Source organism: Mauremys mutica, chromosome 5, assembly GCF_020497125.1.
Source record: "Mauremys mutica isolate MM-2020 ecotype Southern chromosome 5, ASM2049712v1, whole genome shotgun sequence".
Classification (NCBI taxonomy): domain Eukaryota; kingdom Metazoa; phylum Chordata; order Testudines; family Geoemydidae; genus Mauremys; species Mauremys mutica.
The window spans coordinates 71,116,594-71,134,064 of record NC_059076.1 but is presented as its reverse complement, the minus strand read 5'-3'; the positions used below and the strand labels follow the sequence as shown (position 1 = coordinate 71,134,064).

General features: G+C 40.7%; 1 protein-coding gene across 1 annotated transcript in view; it reads right to left on the bottom strand.

Annotated features, from left to right (window-relative positions):
- The window catches only part of TLL1 (tolloid like 1), a 383,094-nt gene that overhangs the window by 182,343 nt on the left and 183,280 nt on the right, over nt 1-17,471 (bottom strand). Inside the window, exons 4-6 of the mRNA XM_045020036.1 lie at nt 16,351-16,433; nt 14,422-15,190; nt 13,595-14,203 (exon numbers count right to left, since the gene is read on the bottom strand). Coding sequence (XP_044875971.1) covers nt 13,595-13,751 — 157 coding nt within the window. The 5' untranslated portion in view covers nt 13,752-14,203; nt 14,422-15,190; nt 16,351-16,433. The remainder of the gene's footprint in view (nt 1-13,594; nt 14,204-14,421; nt 15,191-16,350; nt 16,434-17,471) is intronic.

The window sequence follows — 17,471 nt, the reverse complement described above, 5'->3', positions numbered from 1 at the left end:
AATAATCTAATGGGGATTTTTAATTTATATATGGAAAAAACAAGGAAAAGAAGAACCTAATCAAATTTAATTCATCCAAGCTAAGAATTCATCATTATTTTCAATGGGCCCCATGCACAGATAACTGAAATCATTGTAAAACAGTTTGCATTTTTCTCTAACACAGAGTTATCTCTTTCCTGTAATCCACATATGTGGCATCTCAGGATTTAAGCTGCAGAGGTTCCAATATCATAGGCCATGTTTCCATACTTTTATAGATTCCAAGGCCAGAACAGACCACTGTGGCGACCTAGTCTGACCTCCTGTATGCCACAGGCCATAGAACTTTCCCAAAATAGCTCCTAGAGCATATATTTTTTAAAATCAAGATTGGATGTTTTGCTAAATGTCAGTGATGGAAAATCTACCATGACCCTTGATAAGTTGTTCTTATGGTTAATTACACTCACTGTTAAAAATGTACACCTTATTTCCTGTCTAAATTTGTCTAGCTTCAAGAGCCAGCTGTTAGATCATGTTATATCTTTTTCTGCTAGATTGAAGAGCCTGTTATTCAATATATGTTCCCCATGTAGGTACTTATAGACTAATCAAGTCACGCCTTAATTTTCTCTTTGTTCAGCAAAATAGATTGAGCTCCTTGAGTCTATCGCTATAAGACATGTTTTCCAATCCTTTAATCATTTGCATAGCTCTTGTCTGAACCCTCTCCAATTCATCAACATCTTTCTTGAATTGTGGACACCACAAGTGGACACAGTATTCCAGCAGTGGTCACACCAGTGCCAAATAGAGGCTGCAACTTGTAAGTGTAGCCAAGCCCATAAAGAGGTGAAAAAACCTCTCTACTTCCCCTTGCAGTTCCCTGTTTCTGCATCCAATGACTGCATGTGCCCTTTTGGCCACAGCATCACACTGGGGTCTCATGTTTAGCTGATTTTCCACCATAATCCCCCAAATTCTTTTTCAGAGTAACTGCTTCCCAGAAAAGTGTCCCTTATCTTTTAAGTATGTTCCTAGATGTTCCATTTATAATTAGCCATATTAAAATGCATAATTTTTGCATGCACCAACTGATCCAGATCTCTGTCCTCTACATTTACCACTCCCCCATCATCTACACACTGCATCAGTGATGATTTCATGTTTTCTTCCAGGTCATTAATTAAAATGATAAATAGTGGATGGCAAAGAACCAGTGCCTGCAGGACTGCCTCGAAACACACCCATTCTATGATGATTACCATTTACAATTTCATTTGAGACCAATCAGTTAGCCAGTTTTTAATCCATTTAATGTGTGCCATGTTAATTTTATATCTTTCTAAGTTTTTAATCAAAATGTTTTGAAGTAATGGGTTATGTGATTGTGGTTCAAGCACCATACATTATTTGATTGTAACTAATATTCAATTCATCTATTACCAACATTATGGAGCAAAATGTTCAAAATGGTCTCCACTCAGTCTCTGATTCAGCACTTACAATTTTGTGTGTAAAAATGTTGCATCCTCAGAAGCCTGCACACACAAAACTATAAGCACAGGTTTATAGGCCTATTTTTAAAAAATTGCCCACAAAATAAAAACATAGTATATCAGGGTACCCGTAAGTGCTAGGAAGCAGAGCCCACTGTTTCTTCCATGCAGGGTAAATCCTTACCCCACAAGAATCATGTAATATTAAGAGAATTTCCTTTACACAGGCCTCCTCCCATTAAGCCATTTTCATGTATGATGTATAATTCTTTCCTAATAAGGATCATGGGATATAATTATAGCTAACAAAGCACTTGTAAGAAAACATAACAGGAAATAAAAGCTGAAGTTTAAGAATCCTCAGACTATCTGACTAAAAATAGGATTTTGAAGTTGGGGGACTATCACATATGAATTACATTCTTTGTATTCTCCATCCTATCATTTTGTTAGCTTTTTTTTTTTTTAAACCATAACTGCACATTGCGCATGTGTCATCATGGAGCTGTCTACAATGATGCCCAAGTCCCTTTCCTAAGATGATACAGCTAATTTTGAACTCTAAGACACTTGAGTAGTTTATTTTTCCCCTCTAATGTGCATTACTTTATTTTTTATCAACAATAAACTCCATTTGCAATCATGTTGTCCATTCACCCTCTGAAGCTCTCAAAGCCCCCTATGGTCCTGACCAACCTAAATAACTTGGTGTCACCTGTAGATTTTATTCCCTCACTCATATGCCTCTCCCCAGATTATTAATAAATGGCTACTAAATCACATGGGATGTAGTAAAGAATCTTGAGGCACCTGACCGTTAACCTTTTGCTTGATGAAAATTGTCCATTTTAATCCTACACTTCATTTTCTATCTCTTAGCCAGTTTTTGATTCACGACAACACTTTGCCTCACACCCATGGCTATTTAGCTTTATTAGTAGTTCCTTGTCCGGGACCTTGTCAAAGGCTTTTTGGAAGTCTAAATAAATCATGTCCTTTATCCACTATTTTACCGACACGTTCAAAGAATTCTAAGACTAGCAAGGCACAATTTTCCTTTACAGAAACCATGCTGGTTAGACCCTATCATAAAATGATCTCTCATGTGTTTTGTCACTCTACTTTTAATTACTATTTCAACCGATTGGCAGGTATAGATGCAGGAATTATTAGTCTATAAATTCTTCCAGATCATCCCTTTTTAAAATAAGGTACAACATTTACTATCCTCCACTTACCAGAAAGGTGGCTAGGCAGGGTGTGTTTTGGGTATTTGAGGGCTAGCAATATTTTGATATTGTTTGTAATGTGTTTTTGCTGTTTGATGATCGTGTCAGGGGATGTAGAGATTATTACACTGTATTTTTAAATTATGGCAAAGGCATCTGGAAACTGGGATAGGCCTTCTTTTATGTGACTTTATTTAAATTACAGTAAATATGTAAGACTGCATTTGTTTGGAATGTAGGTTTGTGAAAAGTGACCCAAGATGCTTACTCAGGACCAGATTTCAGTAGAACTCTTTGTGGAGTAAGATACTAATCAGCATGAGTACAGATATCAGAATCTGGCCCTCAGAAGTCATGGTAGCAGTAGTAGTTGTTTTCTTAGTACTTATTCAGGCAAAAGCATTTATGTATGATGGTTTTCACACCACACTCATTATCATAGCGTATGAGTTATAACTAAATAAAGACTCTAGGATTTGGTCCACTATGGATTTGTCTTGATATCTGTGTGTTTTAGAAAAAGAATAAAATCTTCCTGAGGACAGTAAGGTATATAACACTTAGACACTGTTACCAAAAAGTATAAAAATCACAGAAAGAAATACTGAGTGTCTGTAATAGGATAGCAACTCTGAAACACCTCACCCTCTCAGCGGGTATTGATCCTTTGGAGAAAGGGTTATGGGGATTCTCCAGTCAATAAAAGTCGAAAATCCTATAATATCCATTTGTACTCCAGTATCCTGCACTTTGACTAGGAACATACATAATGGATTATGTTAATTATAGAAATATTCATGGTTTAATCAACTCGGCCAGTAGTGGATAAAAATCCTCCTAAAAATAAAAATGAGCCAAAGAATAAAATTAAAGTATCAACTTTGAGAAAGAAACAAATTCTATTTGATGGGTGCCTGTGAAAATGTATCCAAATTTGTTATAAATGCAATAAGGGAATTTTACCAGATGGCAAAATTGGGCAGTTCATCATCATCATGTTCTCACACCCACTGAGTTGTTCTAAAACTACTTTTTATGAAACCAAATATAATTGGCTTGTGTTAGTAAACTGCTGAAACAAACCCTGATATTATGTAAGGACCATCTGAAATTCCTTTCATCACTTATTTGAGGACATCATATGGAAATATGCAGAAGCCATGCAACTTGGACATTATTCTTGGCATTATTGAACCTTATTCAAAATTGTGCTTCTTTCTTCTATTAATTCATTTGCAATGGACAGTGAGGAATTCCTGCAGGTTCAGACTGACACAAAATTCCCTTTGATTTTACTGCAGAACTTGGTCTATATAATTAATCACTTTTGAGCACCTAAAAATTAGAGAGGTACCTGATATCTTAAAAATATACTCTCAGTGATCTCATGTCATTAACAAATTCATGTTTTTGTTTGATCATAGTTGAAAGATGTTATAAGAATTATTACTTTTAACATTGGCAAGGTGGTCCATTTGTGTTATTCCTTAAGTATATTATTCTAATTCACTGTCCATGCCTCACCCTCTCTTCTATAATCTGGTATTTTAAACTACAAGGTAAGGCTCCAATCCTGTAAAGAGAACTACCAAAGTGAAGACCCATTAGTTCCATCTGGGTGCAGGGATCCATCTGTGCCATATCAGGGCCTAAATGTACATTAAACCCATAAAGAACAGCAGCATTTTAAAGCCTCAGATTTTTGCTCTCAATTGCAATGAAAATTTATTTTTAAATTAATTTGTTATTGCTTATTGTTGGCATTCTTGAGGATTCCTTGCTGATTAGACAAGACATTCAGTGCTTATTATTCCTCACTACATTTTAAAAGCACAGAAATTGTCAACATGTCAGAATAGTGACCAAAGGAATCTCTGAACCCTGAGGAGATGTGAAAATACAGATATTCTGTCATATTTTAGGACAGACAGTTATAATCATGGTGTACAAGAGGTAAAACTTTTTTCCCAGGGTAGTGTTTTTTTCTTTAAGTCTGATTTCTATCTATTTTTAAATTAACCCCCAACCCCCAAATATACATGTGTCTTAGGCAATTGCTTTTTTAAATCTGTAGATCTGTTTCAAGCAGCACAGGAATTGTAGGTAAGAGCATTTATATATTTACATGATTTGGAAAAATCTAAAAACAGAATGTTGAAACCTTATGAAATAAAATTGTTTTGTAACATAATTTATAGTCATTGGTGCTAATACAAACATTTCAAAATCAATTATTTATTCAATTATTGGTCCTGCTGTCAAAAGATTTCATCTTAACAATGTGAAGTCTGCAGAGTGGCTGGTTAAAAAACACCACCACACACTGTGCATGCCTTAGGCATCATTTTTCACATACCTCAAGAAAAGAAGATTCCAGGAGCTATTTTGGAGCAAAATTGATTTCTGGCTCTTTTAATCCTGACAATCTGTGTTTTTAAATATTGAAGGGAAAACCCCACAAGCCTGCATGTTGGTGTCTTATCACTCTTTGAGAGCTTGTGCTTAAATGTTCACTCTCTTACACATATGTCAAAGCTCAGATCCAGGCATTCACATGGTGTAAATCTGCAAACTCCTACCCATGCACATAGGATGATTTGTATGAGTAAGCATGGTAAATGTAGGAAAAGTCATAATCAAACTGTTCTCTGTGGAACACTGGTGGTCCACAGAGCACCAGATGGTGGCCCTGAGCACCTCCAAAAGCTGGCTGGTCACATACTACTATCTCCTCCTCCTTCTTTCCAAATGTTTTTACAGTTGCCAGCCTCTTCATTGAAAGAAAGGTTGGCAGGACTATAAAAGCAGGTTGGCGGGATTATAAAAGCAGGTGAAACAAAGATGAAGAGCCAGCCTAGCTGCCTGTACTAGAAGGAGACAATGTTACATAAGAGGTGGTGAGGAAACAGGAGCAGACAGTAGTGAAGTTTGTAGAGGAAAACAGTGGGAGAGGAAGGGACAGAACAGATCAGATGGGAGGTGGAGATGAAATGAAGAGCTAAGTTGACATGATTAACTTTCTTCACAAAGAACAAAACGTTAAACTAAAAGAGAGCTAAAAATACCAAAATACTTTCCTAGTGTTACTTTTCTATGTAAGCAGTTGCTATAGCTGCAAAAGAGTTGTAATGCTAATGTAAACGGAGGTTGTCTGTGATCAAGAATGGAAGGGGAGGAAATCTGTTCAATCCTGAATAGGAGGAGGATAACTATACAGTTGTATATGGGAGGAGACAGGCCCGTAAGACACACTGTCAAATGTGGTCCATTTGAAATGTGAAAAAATTTGAGAACCTGTGGCTTAGATTTTTTTTCTTTTTGAATTTAGTAAAAGCAGCTAGATCCTTAAGACTCAAGAAGACAGGAAACAATTCTGTTCTTGAATACTCCTAGAACCTTCTCCCCACCCTTGACAGGTTTAAAACAATGTCCGCTACAGTGTCCCTTCCGTGAAGTGCAATTTCACTATAACCTTGCACAAATTATTATAAACTTTATTTTTCATTAGTTTATAACTAGGGATACGACATCACTTATTTCAATAGAATTACTCTTGATTTACAATGGCGTAAGCACATTCAGAATCAAGCCCCTGTGGAAAGTGATCTGAATGGGAAATTAAGGCCTAGTCTACACTACAGTTAGGTTGACATAAAGCATCTTACTTTGACCTAATTATGTCAGTGTCTACACTACAGCCTTGTCCCACCAATGTAAGCGCCCTTACTATATATATGACAAGCATAAGGCTTATGTTGGTGTAGTTAGGGCGAGGCAATGTGTGTGTAAACACTGTTACTCACATCCACAGTTAGCTTTCTTGTCAGTTTCAGGGCTCCAGCAGAGTCCTGAAATTGACAAGAAAGCTGGGCAGCTAGAGCCCAGCTGCCCTCCGCTACCCTGGAGAGCTGGGTCCCTGGACCCAGCTCCTGGCTGAAAGCCAGGGCGAGACGCCTGGGTGGTTATACCCCACTCCCAGCTGGGAGCCAGGGCGAGAAGCCCAGGCGGCTGGACCCTGCTCTTGTTGAGGAACAGGGAGGCAAGAAGCCCTGGATGGCTTCTTCCCTGCCCCCACTCCCTCCTGGGAATGTTGGCTGTTGTGTCAATTTCATGGCTCCAGCATGAAATTGAGCCTGAAATTGACAATAGTGCCCAGCTCCTGGTGGGAGGCAGGCAGGGGGAAAGAGGGGACCCAAGACGCCCCAATGGCTGGATCCCATTCCTTACGGGGAACAGGGAGACAAGAAGCCTGGGCAGTTTCCTCCACTCCTGGCAGGGAACAGGGAGCCAGTGGGCGGGGCAAGCCCGCTGGGAGCCTGGAAGCCTATGGGGCAGCTGGGCTTCCAGTAGGGAGCTGTCAGCGGAGCTGAGAGACCGGGCTCTCAGATCCCCACACTGCCCCTCTTAGGTTAGTATAAGCGCTCCTTGTGAGGATGCACACCACTGAACCAGCAGCGTAGTGTGGCTGTTAATTGACCTAATATAGGTCAATTTAAGTTTATAGTGTAGACACGCCCTAAGTCTTCTGCATGATATGGCGGACACATAGCTGAAATATAAAACCCTTTTTTCAACCTAGCTTTCCCAAAATATTACTACCAACAAAATCCTATTAACTAAGGGATGGCGGGGAGGGGGCAGGGGAGAGAGATTGAGAAGAGATCTCTCTGTTCACACATATCTGTAAATTGCTCGGATTCCACAGAGATGGGCATGGTATAATAGAAGGACAGAACGCTGAACTGCGGGAACAAATCTGATTTAAATTTAAGTTTGTTAATCAAAGTGAGTCCAGCTCAAAGCTGAGAAGCTATGCAAGGGAACTTACTACTGTTCTGCTGCCTATGTTGCATCTGTCCTCTGGAAAAATAAAGGACTTCAGACTCTAATTCTGTCCATCTGGCATATATTATGAGCGTTAAATTCTCTAAATAAAGTGTTTAAATAGTGCACAGGACTGCTCTCATCATTTACAGCAACACTTAAGTATATCGAGAAAGAGCTTCACCATATAGATTACACAACAGATTCAAACGTGTAATAAGTTACTTTAAAAGACTTCCCAATTACCCAAGAGCATATTAGAGGGTTTGCAGTACATAAAAACAAAGATGTGTATGCCAGAATACAAGGCACAGCCCAACACCAGTCTTCCAGCCACATATGTTTCATAATCTCAAAAAACAACTTTTGCAAAAGGTGTTATGACATCAATAGACAAGAGATAGACTGTGGAGTTACAGATGACATGTTGTTATAATAATCCTATTATTTTGTGTTTTTCATGCTTCTCATGTTCCAAGCACTTTCCAAAAACACTATATAATCAAGCTTCACAACACAGTGAGGTAAGAAGTATTATCATCCCCATTTTCCAGATTTTAAAAAAATGGAAGCAAAGAAATCAAGTGACTTGTTTAAGACCTTAAAGCACTGGAAATATTAAGCAGGATTCTTGATTCTCATGCTCAGATCACTAGACCACCACCCCCTAACCCCACCTGCTCTACACACACTATTTTTAACCAGCCACTCTCAGCCTCATTAACTCCCCAAAACTACCCACCTGTAAAGATGATTATTGTTATTATTCTTTGAAGATAATTATTCCTTGCTATTTTCATTAGCAAAACAAAAGAAAACACCTTCCTGGGTGCCCAAAATCAAAGCAAGTTATACATGCACTGACTGTGTGTCTCAGCACATATCTGCAGATTTTATCTGGTGTGTTTATTATAAGTTTGGTTTTGGCTGCTTTTTAAATATGCTGCTGCTGTACTAATCAGACAAAAGAAAACAACAACAACAAACAGGACTCCTCAGAAAAACTTGTAAATAACTGGCCAGATGTGACAAAGTGGATAGTACCCCTTTATTGCTGACTACTGGACTTTGTTTCTGGAGTAACATGCCATTTATACAAAGCTTATTATAAGATGTACATGCCTAGATTCTTCATAGCACCTTTACAGGGTTACTGCTGCTATTGTAATGAAGACTGTTTCAGTATTTCAACTTTCAGCTAACTAGATCTGGAAGTTGAACTCAGAATGCCCTATTGAAGTTTACCGTGTTAAGCACTGAGGGCAATATGTTCCTCTCCTGTGGAGAAACAAGGAAATATGTGAGGCATCAGAAGCCCAGAAACTGTGCTACATCCCATCCCACTGTTTCAGCATGCCAGGGTGCTTGTCAGAAGGGGAAGTGACATGAATCAAAATCCATGCATAGGCTATAGGTCAGTAGGGAAACACACTAGAAACCACACAGATCACAAGCTTAACATGGCCTCCTTACAGCGTCATGTTCCACTCATAGCCCAGCACTGTCAGCATTCCTTTTTCCCAGGCTCTTCTGCCATTGATTCCAGTTATGGTAGGGTTCTCAGGATGCTTTGAACAAAATAATGCTATGCTTTCTTTGCACATAATATCTGAAGTTTGGGCTGTAAATGCACAAGAGCTAATAATCATCAACATGACTGTTCCCTACCAACCCAGGCCCTTTCCACACATCTGCAGAACTTGTGATGTGTGTATTTCTACTTTCATTAAGTTGGAATGATGTGTCATAGTGCAGAGGTACTTTCTGTGCGGGGTATTTTTCCTGTTTCTATAGCATTTTTCACCACACAAGCCATGGAAGCATCTGAACCTAGCTAGCAGTATTTTCAGTGCATCCCATTCTTCCTGCTTCCCTGGAAAGAAATCACATCTGCAAGAAGATTCACATTCACACAAGCACCCCAAAACAAAAAAAACAAAAACCATTGACCTCTCACTAGTGGGTTTCCAGTACATTTATCTAGACCCTTCCTTAAGAGTATGTGGCCCCGTCCTGGTGTCTTTGATACTGTAGTAAGAGGAAAACCTACTAAAAGATGAGGAGGAAGGATTAACTTCAATGGAGCTATGACAATTTACGCCAGCTGAGGATCTGCCTCATGGTGTGCATTGGATCATGACATTATGGACATTTTCCTATATATTCTTATGAAAACACAGTGAGCAGCTAGTCATAAAATGACAGCACGATGATAGCAGCTGACTGGGAGAAAAGCAGAACGGAAATGCCCACTTTTATTTTTTTTAATCGAACATGCATCTAAGGAAGCCTTTGTGTTTGGTCCGAAAACATAAGTTTTATGTGACAAGTTAAGCCCTTGTAATCAGCACATCTTCCAGCTGAAAGGCTATTATAAAGTGTTCTTATTTATTTCATGTTCCTCTTCTCCTCCCTTTGTTCTTGTATTACAAAAGGAATTCCCAAATATTGAATTCATCCTTCACATTCTCATAAATTACAACAGGTAATGTTACTCTGCTAGCTCTCCTAAATCTGCTGTTTAATTCCTGAATATTTGGAGTATGTTACTATGTAACATGGTGGTAGTTTTATGGTGTTTCTTCATGTAGAAGAAGTGAGCAGAAATCCATATAAGTATGGGACATAATTGTCCTCATCATAAACATTTATAGAAAATAATTGTGCACTCTTAGTTATAGTCACTGAGGGTCTATCAAAAAAGCAAACATCTACCTTAATTATATCTAATATACATACTTAGTTTGCAGTGAATACATTTCCTGGATGCGGTTATTTTATTTTGTCCTGTTACTTTACCCATGGCACATCCAGACAAACCTGGATGTACTTCCATGCTCAAAGCCTGATTCTGGCACCCTTCCTTACATTGGGTGGAACTTTACTATTGAAGTAGTCCAATTGACTTCAATAGAATTAACACTCAACAGGAATAAGGGAGTAGAATCAGACCAAGAGAGAATAGAAGTTTAGGACATAATCCTAAAAGGTGCTGAGCATCCATAATTCCTATTAACTTCAGTGGGTACTCAGCAATGGATAATCAGACTATTATAGTATTTAGGGAAGCTCAAACGTAGAAAATTTTCAGTGAAACTTTTTCAGGGGTATCAGTCTCATTTTGATACATGGAGAATTACTCATGTATACACAATGATTGGAAAAGAACCTCAAATATATGGTACAAATCCAATATACAATGGTATGTATGTTGCATTTGGGTTTTCACAAAGTTACTGTACCTTCGAAAACTAAAGGGGATATTCAATGTGTAGAGAAATATGGAGGTGATTCTGTTTAAGATTAATGGGAACTATACACATGTAAATCTATCATGCATCTATCTATGTATCTTGGGAGTTATGTGGTTCTCATTACTATTATCTGAGCACTTAAGGGAGAGTAAGATGCTAAGAAAGAGGATGGCTCATTTTTAAATCATTATAATGACTGAATATATATTCATGGATGATTTTGCATGAAATATTAAATTGGATCCAAATAGTCACCTGCTTTCTGCCTTCTCAAAAGTAAAACAAAATGGAACAAAAAAGAGAGCTGACACATTTAACACATTCCAGCTGTCTTTCAGCCACAACTCCTTTTCTTTCCTACCTATGATACTTATTTAAAACTCACACATGCATAATTTTATAAAATGAAACAAAAAGTATAAAAAACCTACAAGCATTTCACTTCAAAGAGTGTAGACAAAAACATTTCTTATGAAATAAAAAATGAATGAAATCTCACTTAAAACCTGTCCCAGAAAACATCAAAAGAATTCAGATCAATTGTGGTCAAAATGTAGATAACTGTCTTTTTTATACTAAGTTTCTTGCATGTTTTTAATTGGAGTAAATTAAGATTTGTTTGCAGCTGATTCTGCTGTTTTTGAACTTGTACATTCCTCAGCTCTATGCAAAGAATATTAGCAATTCACACCTCAGAAAGGAATAGTTTTGAGATTAGAAAAACACAGTGTCTGCATATTTGGCATATATATTCACCGCATTCTCCTCAAATTCAGCAAACTCACATACACACAGAGAACACAACCTTTGGCTGAACTAGGTTTCAGGATATAGAATAACTAATTAATGCAAAGGAGACAGCTACAAAACCAAAGCACTTATTTTACACCAATGTTGATGTGAATCAACCACCAGGACTCAGAATAAGTGTTCACAACAAATTTTGCAAGTAACAAGGTACACTCTTTCTAAGTAACTTGTGAGCTTGCTCCTAGTCCCAATGAAGTCAATGAGCATTTTGCAATTAACTTTAATGGCAGTAGTTTTGGACCTGATATTATTTTACTCAAACCACTTACAGAACAAACCTAAAACCAGTGTCATCCAGTCAGCAAATACTATAGAAAACCAAGTCTTCCCTTTGCAAAGGGAAATGACAGAAGTCTAACTGGGAATAAAGAAAGGAGGTTATTTCTAGAGACAGACAGGGTTGGGGGGGGGAGTGGGGCAATTTGCCCCAGGCCCTGGGCCCCACAGGGGTCACTACGAGAATATAGTATTCTATAGTATTGCACCCTTTTTTATGGAAGGGGCCCCCGAAATTGCTTTGCCCCAGGCCCCCTGAATCCTCTGGGCAGCCCTGGAGACAGATCAGTACACAGGAAACAGACAGCCCAGATTTCTATTTGGCTGTGGCTGCCAACCTGACTACACTGAACCACAACAAATACTAGCCAATTATATAGTGAATAGAACCAACGAATGTGGTTTAAATGTAGCAGTCCCCCGACCCCCTTCCATTCACTCTCCTCTCCAGCTCTGTCAATTAAGCATTGGCATAAATACACATAGGGAAACCAGTGTGAAGATACCATCCAATGGACCATCAAAGTCAATCCACAAAAAGAGCTGCTCCTTAACTAAGAGCTCGGCACAATTGTGATGGAAAGCCGGGAGGCACTTTCAACTGGGAGCCGAGGATGGGGAAAGAGGGCCGCCCATTGGAGGTGGCTCTTTAGGGCAAGACCGAGACACTCACAAGGGAAGTGTATTGCTTCTAGTAATCGCTCAACGTGTGCTGGCCGTTAACAATGGAAGAGAGAGACAATGGGTCAAGAAACAGGTTGAAAGAAAAGAGAGACAGCCAGACAGGCTGCTGAAAGGAGGAGGGGGGCACAGGAACTCTCCTCACGTGGTGGCAGCCCACAGCATGTGCGAGCAGCAGCCGGGAGGGTTTGCTGCTGCTACCCCGGGCGCTCAAGCAGAAGCCAACAAACCTACAGCGCGTATGTGGGGCCCGATCCTGCCTTTCTGGACGGCCAACATTCCTCCTGACTTCAAAGGATAGTTTTGATTGTGCAAGGAAGGCAGGGCGAGGCGCACGTTAGAGCTACTCTCACTGGAATCATCCACGTTCAATATTTAAAGTGGCCTTGAAACTTCCAAGTTCTTCTCAGCTGTTCCCAAATCAAGTGGCTGCCGATGGGAAGCATTAACAATATTGAGCTATAAATAAAAATGGGGCGGGGGGGGCGGGATGCTGAAGGGGTTGCACTTAGCGATCAGCCCCATGGACCAGTTATTCTGATAGCGCTACAGCAAGGAATGAGGTTGTGGCGAGTAGCCTCTCTACAGGTTTCCTTTCTATCCAACCCAAGACTGCAGAGATTGGAAACGCCTCCCGGAGAGCAGGGGAAATGAGCCCAATTCTGGGCTCCAAGGCTTTCTAATAAATCATGGCAGGGGAGAAAAAAAAAGAAGCATCTGCTGAAAAGTGCACTCAAAGCACTTTGTCGTCCAAGCACAGTTGTAAAGTGCAAGGAAAGTGGAAACTCTAAGCCCTGAGAAAGCAGGTCTATAGAAATCCCACCGAGTGACACAGCAAAGCACTTGAGCCCAACTCCACTTGCTGCTGCCGCCCAGACTTCCCCTTGGCCTCGCCCCCCAAAGAGGAGGAAGCAGGTGAGCTCCCAGCTTACACACACATCGGAAAGAAAAAGAGACAAAGTCACCACCTGGGGGAGGGAGTGTGTGTGTGTGTGTGTGTATGGGGGGGGGGACAGTTTTAGCCTTGGAAGTCACTTACCGGCTTTACAAGGATCCTTATAATCTATCGCCTCAGCTTTATCCTCTTCATTGAAATCGTAAGTGTAGTCATAATCAAGGCCAGAGCAGGAGGAGAGCTTCCCCCAGGCAGTCAACCCAGCCAGCCACAACGCCACCCTCCAGCAAAGCATTTTCATCCTCTACCACAGAGGTGGGCAAGGGGGCGGAGAGGAACTAGGACTGAGCTGCTGTCCACGCTGGACCGATACAGGAAGGCAAGGGATGGAGGGAAAATTTCTCTTCTCCACCTAAAGGCTCCGCTGAGATGCTGTGGTCTCTAGGTGTCCCCAGTCATGTGGGCATACCATAGAGAAGGACAATGTTGCTTCCCCTTCTCCACCCCCTCCTCTTGCAGGGGAGAAGTTGCCGGGTGGGTGGGCGCAGGGGAGGGGGATGTATTCTGACTAGGGATCTCGCCTGTCAGGGCGTCTTCTCGCCTCTGTCAGCCCCCAGACAAACTTTCCACCGCTGCTGCCGGGGCTCCGGGGCCAGGGCAAGTAGGATCCTTTCCGCCGGCTGCCTCCTCCCGAGCGCTCCGCTGCTCCCGTTGCTGCTGCGGGAAGATGAATCCGGTGTGCACATCGGCAAACTGCCACCGGGAGAAAGAGAGAGAGAGAGAAGAGGGGTGCTAACAATTTCCACTACAGTGATGGGAAGCAGCAGCAGTGAAGGGAACAGAGAGAGAAGGAGAGAAAAAGTGCAAGGGCTTCCCCCCTTCCCTCTGTCTCTCTGGTCTCCCCCCCCCCTCCTCCCTCCCAGCTTATAAAAACCTTACAGGCAACTAACAATCGTCAGCATCCTGCTTACTTATTCATACAATCAGGGTCAGGATCCGGGCTGCTTCTGATCTGCTCTCTTGATAGTCTTATGAAAACACATACGCACTCACTATGTGCCTCTCTGTCCATATAGCTTTCTCTATAGATAAGCAACGCATGATAGTTTAAGAGGGGGAAAATCTTGCGAGAATCAGATAAAACACCACACGGGTCAACTCTCAGCAGCGAAGGAGACTTGGGGGAATCCGTGAGGATGAGGTGAGGATGAGAAATCACTGCAATCTTTCCCCCCGTCTCTAAAGAAGTGCCTGTGTGTTTCTCCCTCTGCTGCGGCCGTGCAGCGTTCGCCCCATGAGCTGGGGGAGTTTAAGCGTCCATAGTTTGTTTAAAAACGGGCAGGAGATATAAAAGGTCCATTGATCTCCAAAGTTCAGCCAAGGAGCTGGGGAAGCAGTTCCAAAATGAAAGTAAAAAAATTAAAAGGCAAATGCAACGTAAAATTACAGATTGCAACAGGCAACGCTAAGCTCTTGCAGTCCGGCTTTGCTTTTTTCACGTGGATCTCTGAAGGAGAGCTGTAAAAAGGTTTATTTTCAAAAGTTCCCGTAGAAGCAGCAGACGTAGCAGCGCCAGATCGCTCTCTTCCTCCCTTGCCTTCAATATGTGACTTGGTATAATTCAGCTTGATCATTCAGTCACTCGCAGTCGATGAGGGTGAATTGTTGGTGGGTGGTGGTTGTTTTTTTAAAGCCAGAGCGAACGGATCAACACGCAAAGTCTCCTTTCAGCCGATCAACCTGGAGAAAGAAAACGTGCTACTGGAATAAAAATAAAGCCATAAAAATACCATGTGTTCATTTAACTCCCCCTCTGAGACAGAGTGATTCCGATCCTGCAGTCACGCCTCAAACTATAAACTAAGGTGAGATTTTTCCCTAACAAACTCCTCCTCCTTTTACAAATTTCCATGGGAAGAAGGGTGGAGGAGAAGAGAGGAGGGGTAGGTAGCTGGGAGTTTCTGCTGTTCCAATCTCGTTATGGTGTCACATTTAACACTGACTTTTGAAAGGACTGTGAAGATGCTGTCTTTATTTTACATCAGAGCCCTCAAAAGTCTGGTATGCCCCAACAACTTCCCCAGGCAAGAGATAGTCCCTTCTTCCTTAGCATGTGAACAGGATACAGGCATCTGCTCCTGTGCAGTGCAGATAGGGACACAGTCATTATAAATAAAATCAGATTGGACTGAATATTTATAAGCACTTGCTTCATTTTCTTAAACTTCAGTACTATAGCAAATGCTGTTTCTCAAGGCTTAGTGTTTGGAAAGTTAGATGTGATATCTACCTTCAAGCTGTGGCTGCTGCTGCTTAGAGCTGTCTGAGAGGAAGATATGCAGTGTTATTGTAGCCCTGTTGGTCCCAGGATATTAGGGAGACAAGGTGGATGAGGTAATAGCTTTTATTGGACCAGCTTGCAGTTGGTGAGAGAGACCAGTTTTCAAGCTTTATGCAGAGCTCTTCTTTGGGTGGTGGAAGTTTGGGGAAGAGGAGCAGAGACACAAATGTGAGACTGGGGGGTTGTGATTCTGATAGCCAAATCTGGATTAATTAAAATAGCCTCTTGTCTTCACTGCAGTTATTAATGTATTTTCTGTGACTACATAATCCTGGCTTCTAAAAAAGAAAAAAATAGTCACATCTATCTGTCCGCTACCCAGTTTATGTCAATCTATTTTATCTGAGCCCATCAGTGTGAGATTTATTTACTCCTCAAAAATGAATGGTGGGTGTTGCTCTGGTGCAGTGTTATAGATACCCTGCCCCCCAGTTAATGCAATTAAAACTGGGAAGGAGTTGTAAGTAGTAGCTTGCTGCCCCATATCACATTCAGTGTCAAACATCAATTAACGTCAACATTTTCAGAAGCATTCATTAATTTTGTATACCTCAATTACCTTAAGAAGCTGTGTGCCTTATTTTCAGAGGCGAGGAGGACCGACAGCTCCCTCTGACTTCATCTGGTCTCAAATTGGTCAACCTAAAGTCGAGACCTCAAAATGAGCAAACACTGCTAAAAATTTGTCTATAATACTTCTTAAAAGGTAATTTACCAGCAGTTCAGTTTACTGTGGGTTACAGAAGCCTGTGAAGAGCATGTTACATCAGCTCACAAACAAGCCTGAAAAACTTAGCAGCTATTTTTCTCCTTTCAGCATAGTTTCCATGACCAGCAATCCTAACAGTTCTGAATACAGGCACATCAACTCACAAAGAGGAAACAGAGAACATTTCTATCAAAACCATCAAAGAAATGATAAAATATAATGACTTGCCTTTATCTCTATAATATTTTGGACTGGTGGGCTGTATCTATTAACAAATACAGTATTCTACTGAGGGGCCTTGTGTGCCTTGATCAGAACAAAAACCTAACTTCTACTATTTTGTATTATACTATGTGATATTTGTTCTAAAATTTTCTGAGTCACTTTTTTAGTTCACAAATTGGACTTCAGTAATCTTGTCCCTAGGAGAGACAGATTTTGTTTATTGTCCTGTTAATCAAACATAGTTCTGTACACAAATATAAATAGATATACCTACCTTTGAAACATTAATTTTCTTTGTAGTTGCTGTGGATCCCAAACACAAAACAGAACTTGTCTTAAACCTATAAAACACTTTACAGACACACATATGTATCAGTAGAGTGTTAGTAATTGTGGTATTTGCCCGTTCTTTTGTAACCACGGGAAAACAGTGTACAGTATGTGATCCCAAATGTGCCAATCTCCTCAGTGAGATGATTATTAGACTGTCTGTCTCTCTCTCGCCAGCGGGAGATTAACTCTCTCAGCAAGGTACGCACTGACGTCACCCTTAGCCTCCAGCCGACAATCTGCCCCTGACCTCAGCATCACCAGAAACATCAGAACAGCACCAGCCGCTAGCAGGCTTGAGGACAGCTTGCCTTGCAGAATTCTGACCACATTAAGAAAGAGACCCAGACATACAACTGTGCCAAAGACATAGAAATAGATCCTCTGCGCCTGTCACAGTAGACGGGGATAAAATG